The sequence below is a fragment of the Bos javanicus genome, chromosome 18, assembly GCF_032452875.1.
Source record: "Bos javanicus breed banteng chromosome 18, ARS-OSU_banteng_1.0, whole genome shotgun sequence".
Taxonomy (NCBI): Eukaryota; Metazoa; Chordata; class Mammalia; order Artiodactyla; family Bovidae; genus Bos; species Bos javanicus.
This window is the reverse complement of record NC_083885.1, coordinates 46,923,085-46,944,949: the sequence shown is the minus strand read 5'-3', so window position 1 is coordinate 46,944,949 and position 21,865 is coordinate 46,923,085. Positions and strand designations below refer to the sequence as shown.

At 47.0% G+C, this 21,865-nt stretch overlaps 1 protein-coding gene across 1 annotated transcript; it reads right to left on the bottom strand.

The window, feature by feature from the left end:
- Positions 1 to 13,014: 13,014 nt before the first annotated feature.
- On the bottom strand, positions 13,015 to 21,496 carry TBCB (tubulin folding cofactor B). The gene is made up of 6 exons (XM_061386095.1): positions 21,243 to 21,496; positions 20,705 to 20,848; positions 17,251 to 17,347; positions 16,383 to 16,574; positions 13,442 to 13,514; positions 13,015 to 13,288 (listed from the first exon to the last, which is right to left on the bottom strand). Exons 1-6 carry the CDS (start codon positions 21,354 to 21,356, stop codon positions 13,174 to 13,176), a joined length of 735 nt encoding a protein of 244 aa, XP_061242079.1. The 5' UTR covers positions 21,357 to 21,496; the 3' UTR covers positions 13,015 to 13,173.
- Between the last annotated feature and the right edge of the window lie 369 nt (positions 21,497 to 21,865).

The following is a 21,865-nucleotide window of genomic DNA, read 5'->3' as shown; positions in this document are numbered from 1 at the left end:
AATTGCACGGACTGGACAGTCCATGGGGTCACAAAGAGTTGGACACAACTGAGCTACTTTCACTCACTCACTCACTGTATAAAGTACAGTAGTATAGTATGTTTATTTCCAGCCCAGGATGTCCGGAAGCATGCATAAAAGCATGCATGATGTACCTGGTACTACTGTACTTTTTAAGGTACTGTACTGTAAGATTAAAAATGTTTTCTTACAAGTTGAGAAAGCCCATGTGCAGCAATGAAAATCCAGTGTGGCCAAAAATAAATAAAATATTAAAAATAAATTTAATTTGATTTAATAAAATTAAATTAAGAAATATTTTCTTTATTTTTTTGTGTTTGTTTTGTGTTATTTGTGTGAGCAGTATTATAAACCTATTACAATACAGTACTTTATGGCCATTGTGCAAAGAGTCCGACATGACTGAGCTACTGACACTTTACATGTATTAGCTCATATGTCCTCATAACAGTCTTCGAATGGGTGCTATATATTATCTCCATTTCACAAATAAGTAAACTGATTCTGAGGGTAAACTCCCTAGCTTGTACTCTTTTTTTTTTTAAATTATTTAAAATTTATTTGACTGTGTCAGGATCTTTGTTACATCATGTGGGATCTTACGTTGTGCCCATGAACTCTCTAGTTGTGGTGTGCAGGCTCTGGAGCATGTGGGCTCGGTAGCTGCGACACGCAGGCTTAGTTGCTTCTCAGCCTGGGGGATCTTGGTTCCCTTATCAGGGATCGAACCTGCGTTGCGAGGCGGATTCTTAACCACTGGACCACCAAAGTGTTAGTCAATCAGTTGTGTCAGACTCCTTGTGACCTCATGGATTGTAGCACACTGACTCCTCTGTCCATGGAATTCTCTAAGCAAGGATACTGGAGTGGATTGCCATTTCCTTCTCCAGGGAATCTTCCTGACCCAGGGATTAAACCCACGTCTCCCACATTGCAGGCAGACTCTTTACCGACTGGACCGCCAGGAAAGTCCTTAACCTGTACTCTTAAGCACTACTGAAACTGAGCAGGACTCTGTGACGCTCCTGGACATGGAAGCCTTTGTGTTCCCCATTACTTGTTTGTAGGAAATAGGCTCCAGCCTCCTTGACCTTGAGTTCCCAAAGGGCAAGTTCAAACAGTTGCTAATCAGGGAAGAATGAAACATACATACTTCCCATGAACAGTATAAAAAGGCAAAAAGATATGACACTGAAAGATGAACTCCTCAGGTCGGTAGGTGCCCAATATGCTACTGGAGAAGAGTGGAGAAATAACTCCAGAAAGAATCAAGAGACAGAGCCAAGCAAAAACAATGCCCAGTTGTGGATGTGACTGGTGATAGAAGTAAAGTCTGATGCTGTAAAGAACATATTGCATAGGAACCTGGAATGTTAGCTCCATGAATCAAGGTAAATTGGAAGTGGTCAAACAGAAGATGGCAGGAGTGAACATCGACATTTTAGGAATCAGTGAGCTAAAATGGAAAAGAACGGATGAATTTAACTCAGATGACCATTATATCTACTACTGTGGTCAAGAATCCCTTAGAAGAAATGGAGTATCCCTCATAGTCAACAAAAGAGTCTGAAATGCAGTACTTAGGTGCAATCTCAAAAATGACAGAATGATCTCTGCTTGATTCCAAGGTAAACCACTCAATATAACAGTAATCCAAGTCTATGCCCCAACCAGTAATGCTGAATAAGCTGAAGTTGAATGGTTCTATGAAGACCTACAAGACCTTCTAGAACTAACACCCCCCCAAAAAAAATGTCCTTTTCATTATAGGGGACTGGAATGCAAAATAGGAAGTCAAGAGATTTCCTGGAGTAACAAGAGATTTCCTGGAGTAACAGGCAAATTTGGCCCTGGAATACAAAATGAAGCAGGGCAAAGGCTAACAGAGTTTTGCCAAAAGAACACACTGTCAAAGCAAACACCCTCTTCCAACAACACAAAAGAAGACTCTACACGTGGACATCACCAGATAGTCAATACAGAAATCAGATTGATTATATTCTTTGCAGCCAAAGATGGAGAAGCTCTATACAGTCAGCAAAAACAAGACCAGGAGCTGACTGTGGCTCAGACCATGGACTCCTTATTGCCAAATTCAGACTTAAATTGAAGAAAGTAGGGAAAACCACTAGACCATTCAGGTATGACCTAAATTAAATCCTTTATTACTATACAGTAGAAGTGACAAATAGATTCAAGGGATTAGATCTGATAGAGTGCCTGAAGAACTATGGACAGAGGCTCATGACATTATACAGGAGACAGGGATCAAAACCATCCCCAAGAAAAAGAAATGCAAAAAGGCAAAATGGTTGTCTGAGGAGGCCTTAGAAATAGCTGAGAAAAGAAGAGAAGCTAAAGGCAAGGGAGAAAAGGAAAGATACACCCATTTGAATGCAGAGTTCCAAAGAATAGCAAGGAGAGATAAGAAAGCCTTCCTCAATGATCAATGTAAAGAAATAGGGAAAAACAATAGAGTGGGAAAAATGAGATCTCTTTAAAAAAAATTAGAGATACCAAGGAACAGTTCATGCAAAGATGGGCACACTAAAGGACAGAAATGGTATGGACCTAACAGAAGCAGAAGATATTAAGAAGAGATGGCAAGAATACACAGAAGAACTATACAAAAAGATCTTCATGACCCAGATAATCACGATGGTGTGATCACTTACCTAAAGCCAGACATCCTGGAATGCAAAGTCAAGTGGACCTTAGAAAGCATCACTACAAGCAAAGCTAGTGGAGGTGATGAAATTCCAGTTGAACTATTTCAAATCCTAAAAGATGATGCTGTTAAAGTGCTGCACTAAATATGCCAGCAAATTTGGAAAACTCAGCAGTGGCCACAGGACTGGAAAAGATCAGTTTTCATTTCAATCCCAAAGAAAGGCAATGCCAAAGAATGTTCAAACTACCGTACAATTGCACTCATCTCACACACTAGCAAAGTAACGCTCAAAATTCTCCAAGCCAGGCTTCAACAGTACGTCAACCATGAACTTCCAGATGTTCAAGCTGGATTTCGAAAATGTAGAGGAACCAGAGATCAAATTGCCAACATCCGCTGGATCATCGAAAAAGCAAGAGAGCTCCAGAAAAACATCTACTTCTGCTTTATTGACTATGCGATGCAGGGGGCACAGGTTCAATCCCTGGTCAGGGAACTAAGATCCCACATGCCACAGAGCAGCTAAGCCCACAAGCCAGAACTAGAGAGTTCATGCACTGCAATGAAAGACCCTGCATGATGTAACAAAGTTCACACAAGACCCAATGCAGCCAAAAAAAGAAACAGTAGTGCAGCTTTGGGACAGGATCCTCTTCTCCCTCAAGGGATTCTATCCCTCAAGGGATAATACCTTTGAGCTCTGCAGAATTAAAACCTCCACCCAATGGAAGATGTTAGATGCTTGATGAAGCATTCTTCATTCCAGAGAAGCTCATCAGGAGACCACCAGGAGGTCAGATTAAAGGAGTGCAGGCTCTGCATACTCCCTGATCCTTATCAGCAACCCTGCCCTTGAACCATCACTCTAAAACTCCTCACCAAGTCCTCCTGAGTTGGTACACAAGTTTTGAGGGCACGAGCCCTCTGTGTCTCCCTTTGCCTGGCAAAGCAATAAAGCTATTCTTTTCTACTTCACCTAAAACTCTGTCTCCAAGATTCAATTCAGCACTGGTGCACAAAGGCCAAGTTTTTGTCGTCCTACCCGAGTGTATTGACTCTTCGATAATATAATGAATAATAGCCCAAATAACAAGGTCACAACAGACAAAACCCCAGTCACAGCAATGCTTCCTGAGGGCTTGTTGGGGCTGCTAAGCAGGCCTTATCTATGATACAGGGTCTAACAGGAGAGAAAATGGAGGCTGGGTCAACTTGCCTGAGTTCACAGAGAGTGGCAGGACCAGATCTGAACCTGGGCTTGGCTGATGCCAAAAGTTTGCTTGATGACTGATCTGGATTCCTTTCTGACCACACCCTTCCCTGCCAGTCTGAGTAGCTTCCTCCTCTGCCCTTTCCCGGGCTCACTTGCTGCCAGGCCTTTGCATGGGCTGTGTCTGGAACACACTTCTGCCTTGTTTGCCTGGTGTTGTAACCACTCAAGCTTTGAGTGTCAGCTTAGGAGTCACCTCTTCTAGGAAGCCCTCCCTGACTGAGCCCGAGACTGAAACTGAAGTTTGCAGTTCCATGCTTGTAGCATACATTCTCATAGCACTCACTGCCAATTATAATCATCTAGGTCTGGCTCCCTCATCTCTCAATTCTGACCAGCTCTAAATCTTAGTCTGCCTCTCTAGCCCACTCATGCCATCGTGGATCTCCCTCTTTGGTTGTTGTTGTTGTTCGGTTGCTAAGTTGTGTCCAACTCTTTGTGACCCCACGGACTGCAGCACGCTAGGCTTCCCTGTCCTTCACCATCTCCCAGAGTTCACTCAGATTCACGTCCTTTGAGTTGGTGAAGTTATCTAACCATCTCATCCTCTGCTGCCCTCTTCTTTTGCCTTCAATCTTTCCCAGCATCAGGGTATTTTCCAATGAGTCAGCTCTTCCCATCAGGTGGTCACAGTATTGGAGTTCAGCATCAATCTTTTCAATAAATATTGAGTTGATTTCCTTTAGCTTAAATTCCACCTCCAGGAAATTTCTTGGTGGTCCATTGGTTAGAACTCTGTGTTTCACTGCCGAGGGCTAGGTTTCAACCCCTGGTCATGGAACTAGGATCTTGCAAGTCACACAGCATGGCAAAATAAATAAATAAATTCCATCTCTAGGCTATCAGCTTATGCCCAGGTTTCTATCTTCAGCCCAGATATTTCTGTCTTTAGGCTTCTCCATTCTGTATCCTACTCACTGTCTCCACAGGGGTCTTAGAGATGTGTCGAGCTTAGGACATCTTTACCTTCCTCCTCACCTTCCCCAGCTAGCTTAATGGCATCTCTATCATTCCAGTGACTGAGATCAAATACCCTAGGTTGGTCCTTTAAAAAAAACATTTTGTTTATTTGGGTGTGCTGGGTCTTAATTAAGGCTTGAAGCATCTTTTAGTTTAGGAATTGGGGATCTAGTTGACTTCCCAGTAGTAGCATTTAAAAGCCAGTGCAGGATGCTCAAAGCTCTAATCTTCTGATGCTCTCAGGTTGCCTAGGCAACCCTGGAAGCTATGCAAGCACTGAGGTGCCACAGGAAGGAAGCTAGCTGGATCCCTAAGCCATGGCAAGGAGCACATCTGCCAATTTCTGTGAGCAAGAAATCAATTTTGAAGTGCTAGTCCACTGAGGGCCAGAACTCATTGTCACCACCATATAACCTAGCCTACTCTGACTGATGCATGTAAAAGTAATTATGATGCCATGAGTTAACCAGAGAGATGGGATTGCTTGTCCAACATCATACAGCTAGGAAGTACCAGGGTCAAGATTCAAACCCAGGAAGACTGACTTTGTAGCTTACGCTTTTTTTTTTTTTTTTGTCATGCTGCCTGGTATGTGGGATCTTAGTTCCCTGATCAGGGATTGACCCTGCATCCCCTGAAGTGGAAGCATGGAGTCGTAACCACTGGACAGCTAGGGAAGACCTGTGGCTTATGCTTTTAATCCTTACAATTTGCTGCCTCAACGATGTTAATGTTACAAGGCCACCACCAATTAATAAACTCAAAATAGTCATAACTACCTTAGCTCATGTTTCCTGAGGGTTTGATGGGACCAGGCTGAAGTAACAGCATTTTTATAGACATGACTTGCCAGGCCTCTCACAACCCTCTTAGAATGGAAGTAACATGAAAAGAAGTGGAGGTTCAGAGAGGTAGAGTCATTTGCCTGAGGGGATGGCAGAGTCAGGTATGAACCCAAATGTAGTTGATGCCAAATTGTTCCACAATGACTAATACAGTTTACCGTCCTTTTACCTCACCAGTGTATTAGTCAGGGTTTTCAAAGAAAGAACCAATAGGATATACGGAGAGAGAGAAAGAAAAAGACTTCTTACAGGGACTTCCCTGGTGCACCAGAGGCTATGACTCCATGCTCCCAATGGATCAGGGAACTAGATCCCTCTGTGTACTGCAACTAAAGATGCCTCATGCCATAACGAAGATCAAAGATCCTGGGTGCTGCAACTAAGATCCAGCACAACCGAATAAATAATTTTTAAAAAAGAAGAATTCAGATCTGTGTGGCCTCCTCTTGAATGTGGGTGGATTTGTAATCACTTTCATCAATAGACAGTGGCAGAAGTGACTTCTGAGGCTGAGTCGGAAAAAGCCATGCAGTTTTTCCTTGGTTTGCCTACAACACTTGCTCTGGAGAAAGCCAGCTCTCATGTAAAACGTCCAGCTACACTGGGACAGCCGTTATGGAAAGAACATCTGAGGTGCTTTAGTTATAGTCCCCACTCAGCTCCCAGCCAACAGCTAGTGTCACTGCCAAGCTGCTGAGTCACTTTGGACATCCAGCCTGCTCAAACCTCGAGATGACTGTAGCCTCAGCCAACTTCTGACTCAAACACCAGAGAGATCTCAAGTCAAGCTCATCCCAAATTCCTGATCTACAAAAACAGAAAAATGGGAAAAATAAAGTGGCTGTTTTAACTTGCTGAGGTTTAGATAAAATTTAATGCAGTTATAGATAACTGGAATACAGTTACATTAATTACTGCTGTTAACAAGTTTAAAACCAAGATTGAATAGCCTCAAACAATATCTATTATCTCACACTGTCTGTGGGTCAGGAACTCAGAGTTCTTACTCCCACTGGCCTACTCCAGGCCTATGCTGTTAGCAAGAGGCCTGTCAGTTCCTTGCTGACTGAGTCCTTGCAGGACTCAGTTTCTCAACCACAGGTTCTCACATACGGAAAGCTGGTTTCTCTTGGAGCCAGTGAACCCAGAGAGCAAGATGAAAATACAATGCCTTTTGTGAACTGATCTTAGAAGTCCCGCACAATTTCTTCTGTTACGTTCTTCTGTTCCTTAGAAGGAAGGCATTAAGTCCAGCCCTCACTCAATGAGAGGGTCTTTTTTTTTGTTAAAAAAAACAAACTACTGAATTAAAAAAATATATATATTTATTTGGCTGCCTTGGATCCTGGTTGCTTTATGGAGCATTTTTTGTTGCAGTTGCAACAAAAATTGCAGTTGCAAGTTTTTTGTGCAGACGCAAGTTGTGGTGCCTGGGCTCAGAAGTTTCAACGCCTACTTGTTCTGTGGCATGCGGAATCCTACCTCCCCAGTCAGGGACTGAACTCAGGTCACCTGCACTGCAAGGTGGATTCTTTTTTTTTTTTTTAGAGTTTTATTAGATTCATGGCAAAACTGAGTGGAAGGCAAAGAGATTCTCACACACTCCCTGCCAGCATAGCTTTCCCCTTTATTAACATGCCCCACAAAAGAGGTGCATTTATTGATGAATCTGCACTGATACATCATTATCAGTCAAAGTTCATAGTTTACTTTAGGGTTCACTTATAGTGCTATGCATTCTGTGGGTTTAGACCAATACACAAAGACATATATCCACTGTGCAAGGTGGATTCTTAACCACTGGACCACTAGGAAAGCCCCAAATTTAAAGCTCTTGAGAAATGTGTCAAAAAATGTGTGGACATATTTTATCTATGTATATATTTATTTATTTGTTATTTATGTTCTCTTTCTTTAAATAAAAAATACATACTCCAAACCCCAGAGACCTGGGGTTTGATCCCTGGGTCAGGAAGATCCCCTGGAGGAGGGAATGGCAACCCTTGCTAGTATTCTTACCTGGAGAATTCCATGGACAGAGGAGCCTGGTGGACTACAGTCCAAGGAGTCGCAAAGAGTCAGACACAACTGAGCGACTAACACTTCACTTTCTCTCTTTTTTTTAACTGAGATATAGTTGATGTACAACATTATGTTAGTTTCAGGTGTGTTGTAGACATATTTTAAAATCACAACAGGGATTACAAATTTAACCTCTACTTCTAATCCTAAAGCAGTCAGACACATCATGTATATCAGTGAGCAGAGCCTGGTGTAGAACAACAGGTCAGGGTGGGAACCCTGGTGCAGAGGGGAACCCAAGCTCTGCTGCTCTGGGCTGTACTGCCCCATCGGCTCCTTGCCCTCCCCTTACTGCTCTAGGCCACAGTAGTTCCCCAGTCTCCTCTTCATAGATGCACCTGGGCTTTTGCCAACAGGAAATGTGGACAAGAGACCAGACAGAGCTAGGAACTTTAGCAGCTTCCTGCTGCACTAATTTCCATTTGGTTTACTGGCTCCTGCTCAGCTCCTCCATCCGCTGTGTAACCACCTCCACGTGTTCATGTCCCTCAGTTTTCATATAGGAGTGGTTTCTGCATGCCAGTTAGGTCCTGGTAGGTACAGCAGATCCAGCCCACTGGGGCTAGTAGAGACATGGACTCTGTATTGTTAGATATCCCGGTGTGGCAGAAGCCAGAAACCAGGGTTGTCACAGGGAATGTTTGGATATTTCAAACGCTGGGGACACCCAGGCATCCTTGAGATCTTTTCAGGGAGTCTTTGAAGTTAACACTATTTTCATAATACCATTAAGACTTTTTTCCTTTTCCACTGATTCTTTCACAAGTGAACAGAGTGGGGTTTCAGAGGTGATATGATAATATTCAGTAGGTCACATGCAGAAGCAGATATGAGAACCCAGCTATCTTTTCTTAAGCCTGACATGGTGGGCTTGCTGAATCTTAACTCCCCAACCTGGGCCCTTCGCTGTGAAAGCTCGGAGGCCTAACCACCAAACAACCAGGGAATTCCCTAAAAAGATTTTCAAAATGTAAGAACATGTCACTCTTCTTGCTAGTTTTTTTCAAAAGTTATTTTTTTCAATAAAAATGTTAATAATGGTAACATGTTTATTTTGTTGGTTTGCTTTAATTATTTACTTATTTGGCTGTGCCACATCTTAGTTGCCACAAGCAGGACCTTCTTTCTTTGTTGCAGCATGCAGGGAACTAGTTCTCTGATCAGGGATCGAACCTGGGCCCTCTGCATTGAGAGGGTGGAGTCTTAGCCACTGGACCACCAGGGAAGTCCCTGGATTATTATTTTTTTAATGAAAGTTTAAAATGTTTAATCTCTATAGTGGTAAATATCTACAGATATAAGCCACCTAAACAAAAGCTGTCTGAGGTTCTCAACAATTTTTAAGAACGTAAAGTCCTGAGACATAAGTTTGAGAACCACTGGTCTAAATGTCAGCTGACATTGCTGTATCAATAAGTTGAGGTGAAGAGTCACCTCCTGAGTTTAGCAACAAGGAAGGGCTTCAGCAATAAAAAGTTTAGTTTTTGTGGAGTTGGGAGAGGGTTGCAGGAAGGACCACATAGAGGTCTCTTTCCTGAAGTTTGGTTGTGGTTTTATAACGGATGGATCAGGCTGACAACACAAGAATCCAACCTTGGATCTTCATGTCACAAAGACAAAGACAACCTGGTAACGTGCCTCCTGAGGCAAAAACGCAACACCACCCAGAAAGCATATTTATTGCAAAACTGAACCTGAAGCTGACCTAGTTTTTGAATCTTCCGGTTTGTAGAACACACAGGGATAGAGGACAGCAGCGGGTACAACCAGCCAAATCAGACTGTGGCAAATCACACAGGGAAACTGTTGTAGAGTAGAAGATTTAGAGGATTAATAGCCAAACACAGTGCCTGAACCCTATTTGGATTCTGATTTGAACACGCCAACAGTAATAAGTCATTTATGAAACAAATGGGGGCTTTGTTTCATATATAATAATGCTGACTGTATATTTTTTTTTCTTTTTTTTTTGATCAAACCAGTCAATCCTAAAGGATGCTGACTGTATATTAAGTCATACTAAAGAATTATTGCAATTTTGTTTGGTGTGAAGACCTCATAACACTTAGAGATACATTTAGAATACAGATATACATCTGGATGAGATGATATGTTGCCTGAAACGTGCTTTAAAATAATGATGGGAGAAATAGGAGGAGGCCAGAAAAACTGAACACCATTGGCTATATGTGGACAATTATTGGCTCAGTTGGCAAAGAATCTGCCAGCTATGAAGGAGACCTGGGTTCGATCCCTGGGTGGGGAGGATCCCCTGGAGAAGGAAATATCAACCTACTCCAGTATTCTGGCCTGGAGAATCCTATGGACAGAGGAGCCGGGCAGGTTACAGTCCATAGGATTGCAGAGTCAGACATGACTGTACGACTTTCACTTTTCCCTTTTTTCATTGAAGCTGGGTGACAAGAAAAAGGGGGAAAACATATTTTTTTCTTTTAAGATGGGTGCGCCTTGACCCAGCTTGAGAGCTAATCAGGAGCCCGGAGAGTGACCGGCTGAGATGCAGGAAAGCGAGCAGGAGGTAAGAACACGCCGGCCACGAAGTCACTTCTGTTCTTTTAGTGCAGCCAGAAAGTGAGCTCTCACGCCCCCGCCAGGACATTGGTTCTTAGTCTCTGATTAAACCTTGGCGGGTTCGGTAGGCCTCCTGCGTCGGCACTGCCCAGTCCTCCGCTAGGGAGCCAAATCCTTTCACCCCAAAATTCCCCGTGCCGCAGGAAGGGAGCAAGACCTTCGCTTCCAGACTTGCACAGGGTTAGACCCAGGGTATCGCTTGGTTTTCTGGGAAACTCAGTTCGTGCGGCAGACTGCGAGACACCGCCCAGCGACAGCGAGCCTATGCATGCGTTGCTGCCCCCCGCGGCGACTGAGAGAGAGGTCATTGCCCGCATCTGGGACCGTGCAGAGGTTAGGGGTCCTGAGGCTTCAGGGACTTTTGGGAGGCCGGTGCCAGCCTGGAAAACCCTTTAGGAGAGAGTGGCCCCAGACTTGGCCCAGAAAAGATGGGATGGGAAGAAGAAAACGAAGAAACTGGAGCCAGGACCCGTTATGAGGTTTAAATGAAGCCAGTATTGTAACTGTTGACCGTATACAGGCATTTTTATTCCTATGGCTTATACAGTACTTACCTGCGTGCCTGGCTCTGAATTTAAGTGCTTTAGATGTATTAGCTCATTTAATGCTCATAAAATCGTTTCGGGTGGTTATTATTATTGGCTCCAATTAATAGAAAGGAGGCTGACACCCAGGAAGAAGGACTTGTTCAGTACCCTAGCTGGTGAGGGACAGAGCTGAGGTTTGAACCAAGGCTGTTTGGCTCTTTCTCATTAAGTTACACTACCTCTTAACCTATTGAATTGTCCCAAGTTTGTACAGGTACACAAATGAATTCAAGTGAGCCATTAGCATGTTGAGTTAGCCATTTATCACAGTTCCAGGAACCAGGGAAAAGGTTGCATTCACCCTAACTTTGTGTTTAGCACTGGGATCAAGTTTCTGGTCAGCATGAATCACCGAAATGATTACTTCAGGCCCACAAAGCCTAGTCCTCTTTTGTTCATATGACTACTATTCAAATATCCTCCATCTCATCCCTTCCTTCATACCAGCACCACCTGGCAGATTTAGTGATTTTATTCTCCTTTCCCCTACGGTCAGTAAACTTTTTCATACGAAATATCACAGTCAAAAAAAATAAGAGAAAATACTCGGTAATTATATGTGTGTCTGCCTTCAACTCCCAGGCTCGTATGGTGTTCATGAGCCTGTAACCAGCATCAAGCCTGACGCTGTGGGGGTGGGGAGGACTCCAAAAATGTGCACAAAGAGTGCTAGACATCCACTGTCTTCCACCTGCATTTACCCGAGGATTAAGAGGAGGCTGGTGGATGGTGCAGGTCAGGCATGGGCAGTTGCGGATTTAATGGGTCTGGTGGATCCCACAGCCCTTTCCCGCTGCTTCCCCTGAGACTGTGGATCTAGTGACCCTGTAAAGGGTGGTCAATGCTAGAGCCACCAACATTCAGTCGGTTTTCATAGTTAGTAGCTGGGAGGGAGCTGCTCAGCCCAGGAGTATGTTCCAAAGCCCAGGAGTATGTTCCGAAGCCCACTCTGCATCGGAGTGGCTGCATGACTGACAAGTTCTCACCCATAGAAGCAGAAATGGAACACATAGAAAAGACAACGTTGAAATGTCCCCTATTTGCCACCTGGAAGCTGGTAATTCCAAACACAAGAAAATGATGGAGCCCCAATATGGAGTCTGGGTGTGTCAATCATGGAGACTGCTGCCAATTAACCAGAACCTCTGCACTGGAGTGTGTGTGTAGGGGGATATTGGTTACAGCAGCTGGTACTTCCTTAACACATTGACCACTGTCCCCCTTCCTTTCTGGCCCCCCTTAAAGCTTAAGCACCGGGTTATTCTATAAAATGTGTCTCCCCAATCCCTAACTGTGGTTGACTTTCACACAGACGTGTTGGTCACATAGTCATGTCCGACTCTTTGCAACCCCGTGGACTGTAGCCCACCAGGCTCCTCTGTCCATGGAATTCTCCAGGTCTACCCATCAAAGGTGTTTGATGTCAGTCTCTGAGTGTATCCTGTGTGCTTCACTCTCCTATGTGGAGGAGAGACTCTTTGTGCACTGACTGTGTTTCTCTACCTATGATCTGTAGTGTCTGTGTTCTCCAGAAGTCAGTCCAGGTGTGTAAATGTTCTGAGTATCTGAGTGAGTCTGTGTACCCTACAGTAGGCATTGGAGAATGGATCTATCAGGTTGTAGGTACATGTGAGCACCTTCCCCCAGGACCCCTTCAGCTCCTAAGCATTTCAACCTCATTCTGCTTACTGTGGTTGCTCCTACCACTGCCAACTTCTTCTCCAGAAGTTATAATTAACTGCGACAATTAAGTAGAATCTCTCAAATATTATAGTCAGGAATCCCTTCAAGGAGCTAATGAGGGATTACTGCACGTGCACACAGAAACAGGGTGGATCAGGCTTTCTAGAATGCATGGGCTGCATGCACTCGTCACATACCTAAAGCCTCACCGTGCCCAACTTGGATTTTGCCTAGCCTCCTGCTTCACCCTCACCCATCCAGCTGTCCACAGCCCCTCCTATAATCACTGAGTCCTCCAAACACTTCCCAGGTTTTCGGCAAATTTAATACATGTGTCTCAAAAGTCAATGGCGAGGGTAGTCAATAAAATAAAAACAGGCTCACGGGGAGGGCCACGGGCACACAGGGAAGGGCAATGAGTAGGCGAGCTGGCTGCAGCAGGGGGCTGCCCTTCCTTGGCCATCACATCTCATCCAAACCGTAGTCCTCTTCCGGGAAGTCCCCCACTGTCACGACCGATGGCTTGACGAAGGCGCCGTACTTGGCCTGGCATTCAAAGTAGCGTTTCCCATTCACGCTGCAGGACATGATGGGGGAGGCAGTGTCAGAGGGCTTGCACTCCAGATGCTAGCGTGGGCGGGCTCCCCCAGTAGTACACACATGCACTTACACATAAACGCACACGTGTGTGCACAGGCACACACACAGACACTAGAGTGAGGATCTTTACCTGCCGTCGTTTTTCCCTAGTGGTTCATCATAGCGGATGCCAATCCAGTAGCCAGGTTTGAAATCTGTCAGTCCTGCCCAGGGGAGAAATCCCTGTGAAGCCCCCCTTCGCAGCTCACCCCAGATTTGTGCCTGCCCACTGACTGTAAAGCCTGTCCAGGCAAAAACCACTCCTTGCTACCACCCAGGACAACCACCATCTCTAGCCCACTCGAATACAGTAGTCCCTTCACTGGTCTCCCTGTTCCCACCTCTGACCCCTTGTTCACTCAATAGCCCCAGTCATAGGGGGCTTTGTAAAAATCAAAGGGAAGCAGCACCACTGGGGTTCTCAGTCCCTCAGTCATGTCTGACTCTTTGCAACCCTATGACCTGTAGCCCGCCAGGCTCCTCTGTCCATGGGATTATCCTGACTTTGCCCCAAATTCCTCAAAGGCTGCCTATCCCACTCAGCATAAAATCCACAATGTTTATGGCCAAATGATTTCTGACAAGGGAGCCAAGACAGTTTAATGAGGAAGGAATAGACTTTCCATCAAATCGTATTGGGGAGACTAGATATCCACATGTAAGAGAATGAAATTAGACTTCCACCTCACACCATACACAAAAATTAATTCAAAATGGGTCAAAGACCTAAATATAAGTTATAACACTAGAAACCCTTAGAGGAAAATACAGGAATAACTCTTTGTGGCCTTGTCTAAGGCACTGGTTTCTTAGATATAATACCCTACACACAAGCCAAAAATTAAAAAAAAAAAATTGGAGTTCATAAAATTAAAAATGTTTGTGCTTCAAAAGTCACTATCAAGAAAGTAAAAAGGGACTTCCCTGGTGGCCCAGTGGTTAAGAATCCACCTTGCAATGCAGAGACACAGCTTTAATCCCTGGTCAGGGGACTTAGATCCCACGTTGCAGAGCAACTGAGCCTGCACCCTGCAACTACAGAAGGCCGTGCACCACAGCAGAGAGCTCGTGCACAGCGAGAGATCCTGCACGCCGCAACTCAGACCTCATGCAGCCAAATAAATAAATACTAAAAAAACAACAACCAACCCACCTACAGAACAGGAGATATATATTTGTAAACCATAAATCTGATACGGGAACTGTACCTAATGTATACAAACAACAACTTGTTATGGGCTTTATTGTGTTCCCCCAAGTTTAAATGTTGAAGCCCTAATCCCTTGTAGTTCAGAATGTGACTGTGTTGGAGACAGGGCCTTTAAAGAGATAATTAAGTTAAAAGGAGGCCATTATGGTGGGATCTAATCCAGGCTGACTGATATCCTCATAAAGATTATCTGGACAAAGACTCCAGGGACGTGCCTACACACAGAGGAAAGAGCATGTGAGGACAAAGAGAGGAGAGGGCCGTCTATAAACCAGACAGAGAGGCCTAAGGAGAAATCAAACCTGCTAAGGCATTAATCTAAGACTTCCCGCTTCCAGAACTGTGAAAAACAAATTTCTGTTGTTTAAGCCACGCAGGGTGTGTGGTACTTGATATGGTAGCCCTAACATACCACTCAAAAACCAAAAAGACAACCAACCCAACTAAAAAATGGGCAAAAGAGCCGAACAATCTGTCTCTCTAAAGAAGACATACACAAGGCATTAAGCACCTGAAAAGAGGCTCAATATCATTAGCCACGCAGAAATGCAAATCAAAACCATAATGCTGGCACTTCTCTGGTGGTCCAGAGGCTAAGTCTCCACACACCCAATGCAGTGGGCTCAGGTTCGATTCCTGGTCAGGGAACTAGATCCCACATGCTTCATGGGGGTCTTCCCACTGAGACCTGCCACAGACGAATATTAAAAAAACACAACACTGCCACATGCTACAACATGGATGATCCTTGAAATTATGCTTCTAGTAAAAGAAGCCAGTCACAAAAGACCACATATGATTCCATTTGTATGAAACTTCCAGAAAAGGCAAATTTTTAGAGACAGAACATGGATTAGTGGTCACCAATGTGGACTAGAGGAGCTGGGGTTTCCTAAGTGGGGAATAGCTGCTAATGGTTATAGCATTTCTTTTGGGGGTGATGAAAATGTAAAACTGACTGTGGTGTGGTTGCACAATTCCATGAATACACTATAATGAAGGGTATGCTTTTTTCATTTTTATTTTCTTTTAGCCATGCTGCTTGGTTTGTGTGACCTTAGTTCTCTGATCAGGGAGTGAACCTGTGCCCCCTGTAGAAGTCCTAAACACTGGACTGCCAAGGGATTCCTGAATGGTACTCTGAGTGAACTTTATATGGTGTATAAATTATAGTTCAATAAAGCTGTTATAAAAACAAACAACCGACACTGCTCTCTCCTGTCCCTGAGGCCTAGCACAGTCCAGCCTTGCCCGTGCCCCAGGCCTCACCTCTCATCTTTCCTCTCTCACTCCCCACGAGCCACGCTGACTTCCTTTCTCTGCCTCAAACAAGTCAAGCTTGTTCCTGCTCAGACCAAGCCCTTTCATGGCCTTTGCACTCACTACTCCCTCGGCTCCCTCTTCCCCCCTTTCCACCTTCACTCATCCCTTTCCTTCAGATAGCCCTTCCCTCAGGAAGCCTTCCTGGGTTACTCTCAAGGGTCTGGTACTTCCTCGCAGCTCACACAGCCTCCTCAGTTTCCCTCATCTCTGCTCTGATCACTTCAGCCTAAGCTTCCCCCATCACAGCCCTAATAATTCTGCTTGTTTCCCCATCTCAGCTCTGATCACTGCACCCCAGGGTTTCACCTTAGAACTGACCCCTCTGGCCTCTGCTTCCTCTGTCACATGGCCTCTGCTTCCCACTTCCCTGCTGTGAACATACTAGGCCGTCAGTCACACCTGGAGCCATCTCCCCTCCTGGACTGAGATCCCTTTGAAGGCTAAGTCCCCCACACTGCCCACTGCAGGGCAGGGCAGGGGGCCTCTGTGGGCCACGTACCTACATACATGACGGTGCCCCTGCGAGGGGGCTGCCCAGGTGTCCGCACCTCACAGCGGCTGCCCACAGGGATGGTGCTGGCCTGGGCCTCCTCCTCGATAAGGCGCTGGGAGTTCTCAGCCTCTTGCTGGGCCCGCTCTTCTTCATTGAATCGACCTAGCTTGTTGCGCTTCAGGAAGGAGCGGATTGAGTCTGTGGGTGGAGTGGGTGGTGGGGGTCAGACATGAGAGACCTGGGAGACCTCTGGCCTGAGGACATAACCTGCCATCCCCACAAGGCCAACATCCAGAGACAAACTCTCCCGTTCTGGGTGTTGAAGGGCTGTCATCAAGCCCCCCCAGGTCTCCCACCAGAGCCGACCTCTCCACAGAACCCCTGGGCTTCCCCATAATCCTGAAAATAAACAGAAGGTGCTTGCCTGCAGCCTTTCACGTTACCCCATCTTCCCTGGCCCTTCAACTTCACACTTAACTCCATCCGACCCCTGAAACCTTCCTCATCCCTCCCCCCACACTCTGATCTGTCGCCGCACTGGGCTCCACACCGTTCTGTCCGGTCCACATGATCTACCACGCTCTGCCCTCCACACTGTGCCCTGACCAGGCCTCACACCCTGAGCCTTCCCCATGGCCCTGTTTGTTTGCCCACATGCCCCACACCTCCCAGCCTCCATCCATATCTCATGCCTGTCCACCCAGACTGCTCTCCCACGACCCATCTGTCCCCATGCCAGCCTTACCCCACCCCATACAGCGCCAACTTGCCCTCAGTGTCCCTGTCTATCCTGTGTGCCCCTGCACACACCTCTGCTTGTCCCCACACTTCCTCTAGCCCCCCAGGCCCCCATCCATCGCTGGGCATCCCGTACCTTGCCTCTGTTCATAGGCTTCTTGTGAGATCTCATACTTCTCCACCTTGGATATGTCCTCATACTCCCCAAGGCGGGCACCGCTGTGGTCAATGACCTGGAATGAGGTGAGGGAGGTCAGTGGGGATCAGGGTGTGGGCTCAGAGACCTAGGATGCTGCGGGGGTGAGTGCGGCTGCACATTCTGCAGATTTAAGTCTCTCCTGCCTCCGAAAAACCACATTTCCCTACCTTCACCTTTATGCCAGCCTTCTGTCCTCCCTGGAGCCCAGCCGAAGGGCTCTACAGCAGGTGTCTACAATAGGTGTCTCACCCTCCACACTCCATCTTGAGGCCCTGGAGGCTGCATCTGCCTCCCATCTACCCCATACGCCAGCATCCACATGATTGATGGCCCTAGGCCACTGGAACCCAAGGGCAGAGCTCAGGCCTTGCTCACCCTCTGGGCAGCATGTCTGTCTTCTCCGGACCCTGGGACCCTTCTACACTGACCCCAGCTTCCATGTCTTGGAGCATCTCTTCCTGTACCGTCCCTAATATCCACTCACTTGTTCCTCCAGGGTGCCCTGCTGGGCCCTGTGCTGGGTACTAGTGCTAAGTCGCTTCAGCTGTGTCCAACTCTTTGTGATCCCATGGACTGTGGCCTGCCAGGCTCCTCTGTCCATGGGACTTTCCAGGCAAGAATACTGGAGTGGTTGCCATGCCCTCCTCCAGAGGATCTTCCTGACCCAGAGATTGAACCCATGCCTCTTATGTCTCCTCAATGGCAGGCAGGATCTTTACCACTAGCATCACCTGAGAAGCCTGTGCTGGGTACTAGGGCCACAGTGCAAAATCAGATCAATCCCTGCCCTCAAGAAGTGACCATTCTGTTGGGAGGCCAATTGGAAACAAATGCACAAAGATGTGTATTAAACACCAGACAACGACAAGGTTCTATGCAGACAAATACAACTTGAAGAGGCTTCTGACAGGAAGGGGTATCTGAGACAAGGCCAGGAGGAACAACGGGCACGAAGCCCCAGCTGTATAAATGTCTTCAGCTCCTTTGAGGAACAGCAGGGTCAGCGAGGTAGGAGTGGAATGAGCCACAGGGAAAGTGGGAGACACAAAAGACCATTGAGGATTTTGGCTTTTACCCACAACGAGAGGCAGCTATGGAAGCGCTCCACTAGGAGGGCTCTGATCTGACTCAGGGGCTCACAGGCTCCCTCAGCTGAGTGTGGGAAGCAGATGGAGACGCACCGGGATGGGGGCAGGGAGAGGCTATGTGATGGCCCTGCGGAGGGGTGGGGTGGGGGCGGTGTGTGGAAGGGAAGGATGGAAGTGGGGCCAGTATGGGGGTACTGGGGAGCAGAGTTTAGATTCTGGATAGATTTTGTGGGTGGAGCCAACAGGGGCTGCAGAGAGATTAGATATGGATGTGGGAGAAAGACAGAGGTCAGGAACACCCTAAAATGTTCGGCTGGAGTCGCTCGGCAAAATAGAAACGGCCCTTATCTCTGGCCAAGGATCACTAAGAATGTCTATTTTCTACATTAGGGATTTTTGTAAGTTTGAGATTGCTGTTGTTCACTGTTATAAGAAATAGGGGTGATATTTAGAAACAGAAAAAGAATTTTAGAAAAAATACAGGGGAGGCAGGTGGGAGGGGGATTCAGGATAAGGGGGACACACGTATACCTGTGGCTTATTCATGCTAATGTATGGCAAAAACCATCACAATATTGTAAAGTAATTATTCTCCAATTAAAATAAATTAACCAATTAAAAAAATACAAATTCTCCAGAGGCTCCATCTTTAGAAAACTTTCCTTGTGTGGCCACGTCAGTCAGCAGCTGGCCTGTACCTGAATCCATGTGTAAAACCCTCCTGTTGGAGATGCCACGGCCCTGCGTGATCCACCCAGCATCCCTAGGGTGAGACTGCCTAGGTCAGCCCAGTCCATTCTAGGGGCTGTGAGTTCTAGTTCACAGTTCTAGGACTGTGAGCCCAACACAGTCCTGACCAACTCCCACTATGGTCCAGGACCCATCACTTCAACTGGGTCCTGGACCCAACTATGGAAGCAGCCTCCTCCTTGGTCTCCCTACTTTTCTGTCCTCCAGTCATTTCCCCATAGGCAGTCAGAGGGCACCTGTTAACATCTGACTCACACCAGGACCCTCCCCTGGCTGCCACTTCCCTCCACAACAGAAGAGGTCACTCTTCGGCCCCCATACCTACTCTGCTCCCTCCCACCTCAGAGTGCACATGCTGTGCCCTCCTCCTGGAGCATGCTTTTCCCTTCTTTAGTTAATTCTTCCTATTCTTCAGGTCTCTGCTCAGTCAGCACCTCCTCCAGGAAGTCCTCCTGGATCTTGCTGATGGGTCAGGCTCCACAGTATATGATCTTCCAGCTCTGTGATGTCCTCCTGTATGGCCCTCATCTCACTAACCCTTCCCATTTGTTTCTGTAAATGTTTAGCTAACAACTACCTCACATACTGGACAAAACTAAAACAGAGACCTTCTCAAACTTGATTCATGGCTATACCCCTGGCACATCACATATGCTCAATGAATAGTTATAAATAAATGAAAGAGGTAATCTACCCATGTTCCTCCTTAGGAAAGTCAATTCCATCCTGAAGCTAAGTTTTCTCTTCTGCAAAACAGTGTTAATTATACCATTTTCTAAGTCTTATTTTCTGGATTCAATTCATCATTCAACAGTGAATCACTGAGCATCCTCTGTGTGCCAGGCTCTGTTCCAGGTACTGAAGAAAACTCCACAGTATGTCACAGGGTGATTAGTAAGAAGGAAAATCAAATCAAGTGGGAAAGGCAGGAGGTTTAAATTTTATACTGAAGGCCATGAAGCCCTCACACCCAGTGACATTTATGTAAAGACTGGAAGGAAGAAGCAAGCCGTGGAGGCATAGAAAAAACAACCATTCAGGCACAGGGACTAGCATCTGCAAAGCTCACCCAGGATGCTGGCTCGTCTGAGTTTTTGTGGGGGACACCGAGAACAGAGAGGATGATGTGAGTTGATGCATGCAGAGGTCCTCTGTGTTCTGGCTTCTGACACATGAGCCTCTTCGCTCACCCTGACCCATCTGACCCTCTGTTCTCTCTGCCTGGCATGTCCCTCCCACCTCTATTCTTAGGAGGCCCTTTCCTCATCCTTCAGATTTCAACTCAGGCAACCCGCCTTTCAAGAATCCCCTTCATATACCCCTGGGTGAGGTCAAGCACCTCTGCTGGATGCCTCCAGTCCCCTAGGCTTTTCTCAGCCCAGTCCAGATCGCTGAGTGCCAATAACTGGGGATGGGTCTGTCTCTCTCCCTGCTGGACTGGGAACTTCATGAGGTTAGAGGCTATCTTGGTTATCATATAGTGCAAAGCACTGCAAACATCTGTTGAATAAATAAATGAACGAAGGGAGGGATCCTAGGTAGGGAGGCCTCACATGGATGCGACAGCCGTCGTCTACGGGGTAGGAGCCCAGCAGCGCATCATCCTGATCCAGCTTGCAGTAGAACTTGTCGTCAGGTCCATACAGCTCCAATTCCATGCAAGAAGCAGGGCTGCCCACAACAAGCTGTAGTTTACACTGTGAGGATACAAGATGGGGGAGGCGGGGATGAGGTGGAAGGCTGTCAGTGGCCCCACCCTCTACCCTGAGGCTCCGTCCTTTGTATCAATAACCGCCATCCCGTCCCAGTTCCTCCAAGAGACCTACCCTTTGGGACCCACTAGGTATTCCTGGCCCCACCCCGTTCGGACCTGCCCTCAACTCCCTGCAACCTCTGATTTTCCCTGGCCCCGCACCCATTCTCTGGAACCTAAGGTTCCACCTGGCCCCGCCCCGCTGAGGTCTCGTTCCCAACCTCTGCAACCTGGGTTCATTTCTGGCCCCTTTTCTGCGTTGTGGAAGACCCTCCATTTCTTCTTGGTCCCGCCCCCTCAACGCCCCGCCTCTCCGGACCCCGCCCCCATGACCACACCTTGAACTCAGCTACGGTGAGGCTGCGACTGTACCGCTTCTGGGAGCGAAAGCTGTTGAGAGAGCTGCTGATGAACACGTTCACTGTGGGCGCCGACAACCCCGTCACCTCCATCTCGCTGCGCCGTGTGGCGGCCCGCAGCCCGGACAGCCGCCTCACACCGGCTCCGCAGCCGCCACCGCTTCTGGGATATCAGCCCCGCCCCTGCTCTCGGACCTGGCGAATCCACGCCCTCCCGTCAGGGAAGTTCGCCAATCGCCGCGTCTATTCGCTGTCGGCAGGAAGAGGGTTCTCGGGTAGGCTTGGGTAGGCCCAGCCAATCCTGAAAGGCCTTCCACGGCCTTTCTCAGGGTGCAGTTCCTCCAATAGCGGCACGGGAAACGGCCTGGCGGGCGAAGGCTGAAGCCGAGAGGAAGAACTGGCAAAAGCTAGCCCAGTCCGCGAAGGGTAAACTCGCGCATGTGCACTGGCCTTCAGCCTGCAAAGAGCTGGGGCGTCTTCATCAATGCTTAGTTCTTTGCGCGTTACGTGACGCATCGTTTTGCTGGCTCTCGTACTACACTATTGTGTGAACTAGGGAAGCACGGCCCAGAAGTTGGAAGCAATTATTCTAGGGTATCAAG

Coding starts and splice junctions, on each gene's coding strand:
- TBCB (XM_061386095.1), bottom strand. CDS start 21,356: ATGGAGGTGACGGGGTTGTCGGCGCCCACAGTGAACGTGTTCATCAGC. Junction 17,348..20,704: donor ACGACGGCTGTCGCATCCAT/GTGAGGCCTCCC, acceptor ACCTCATTCCAG/GTCATTGACCACAGCGGTGC. Junction 16,575..17,250: donor AGCCTATGAACAGAGGCAAG/GTACGGGATGCC, acceptor CTCCACCCACAG/ACTCAATCCGCTCCTTCCTG.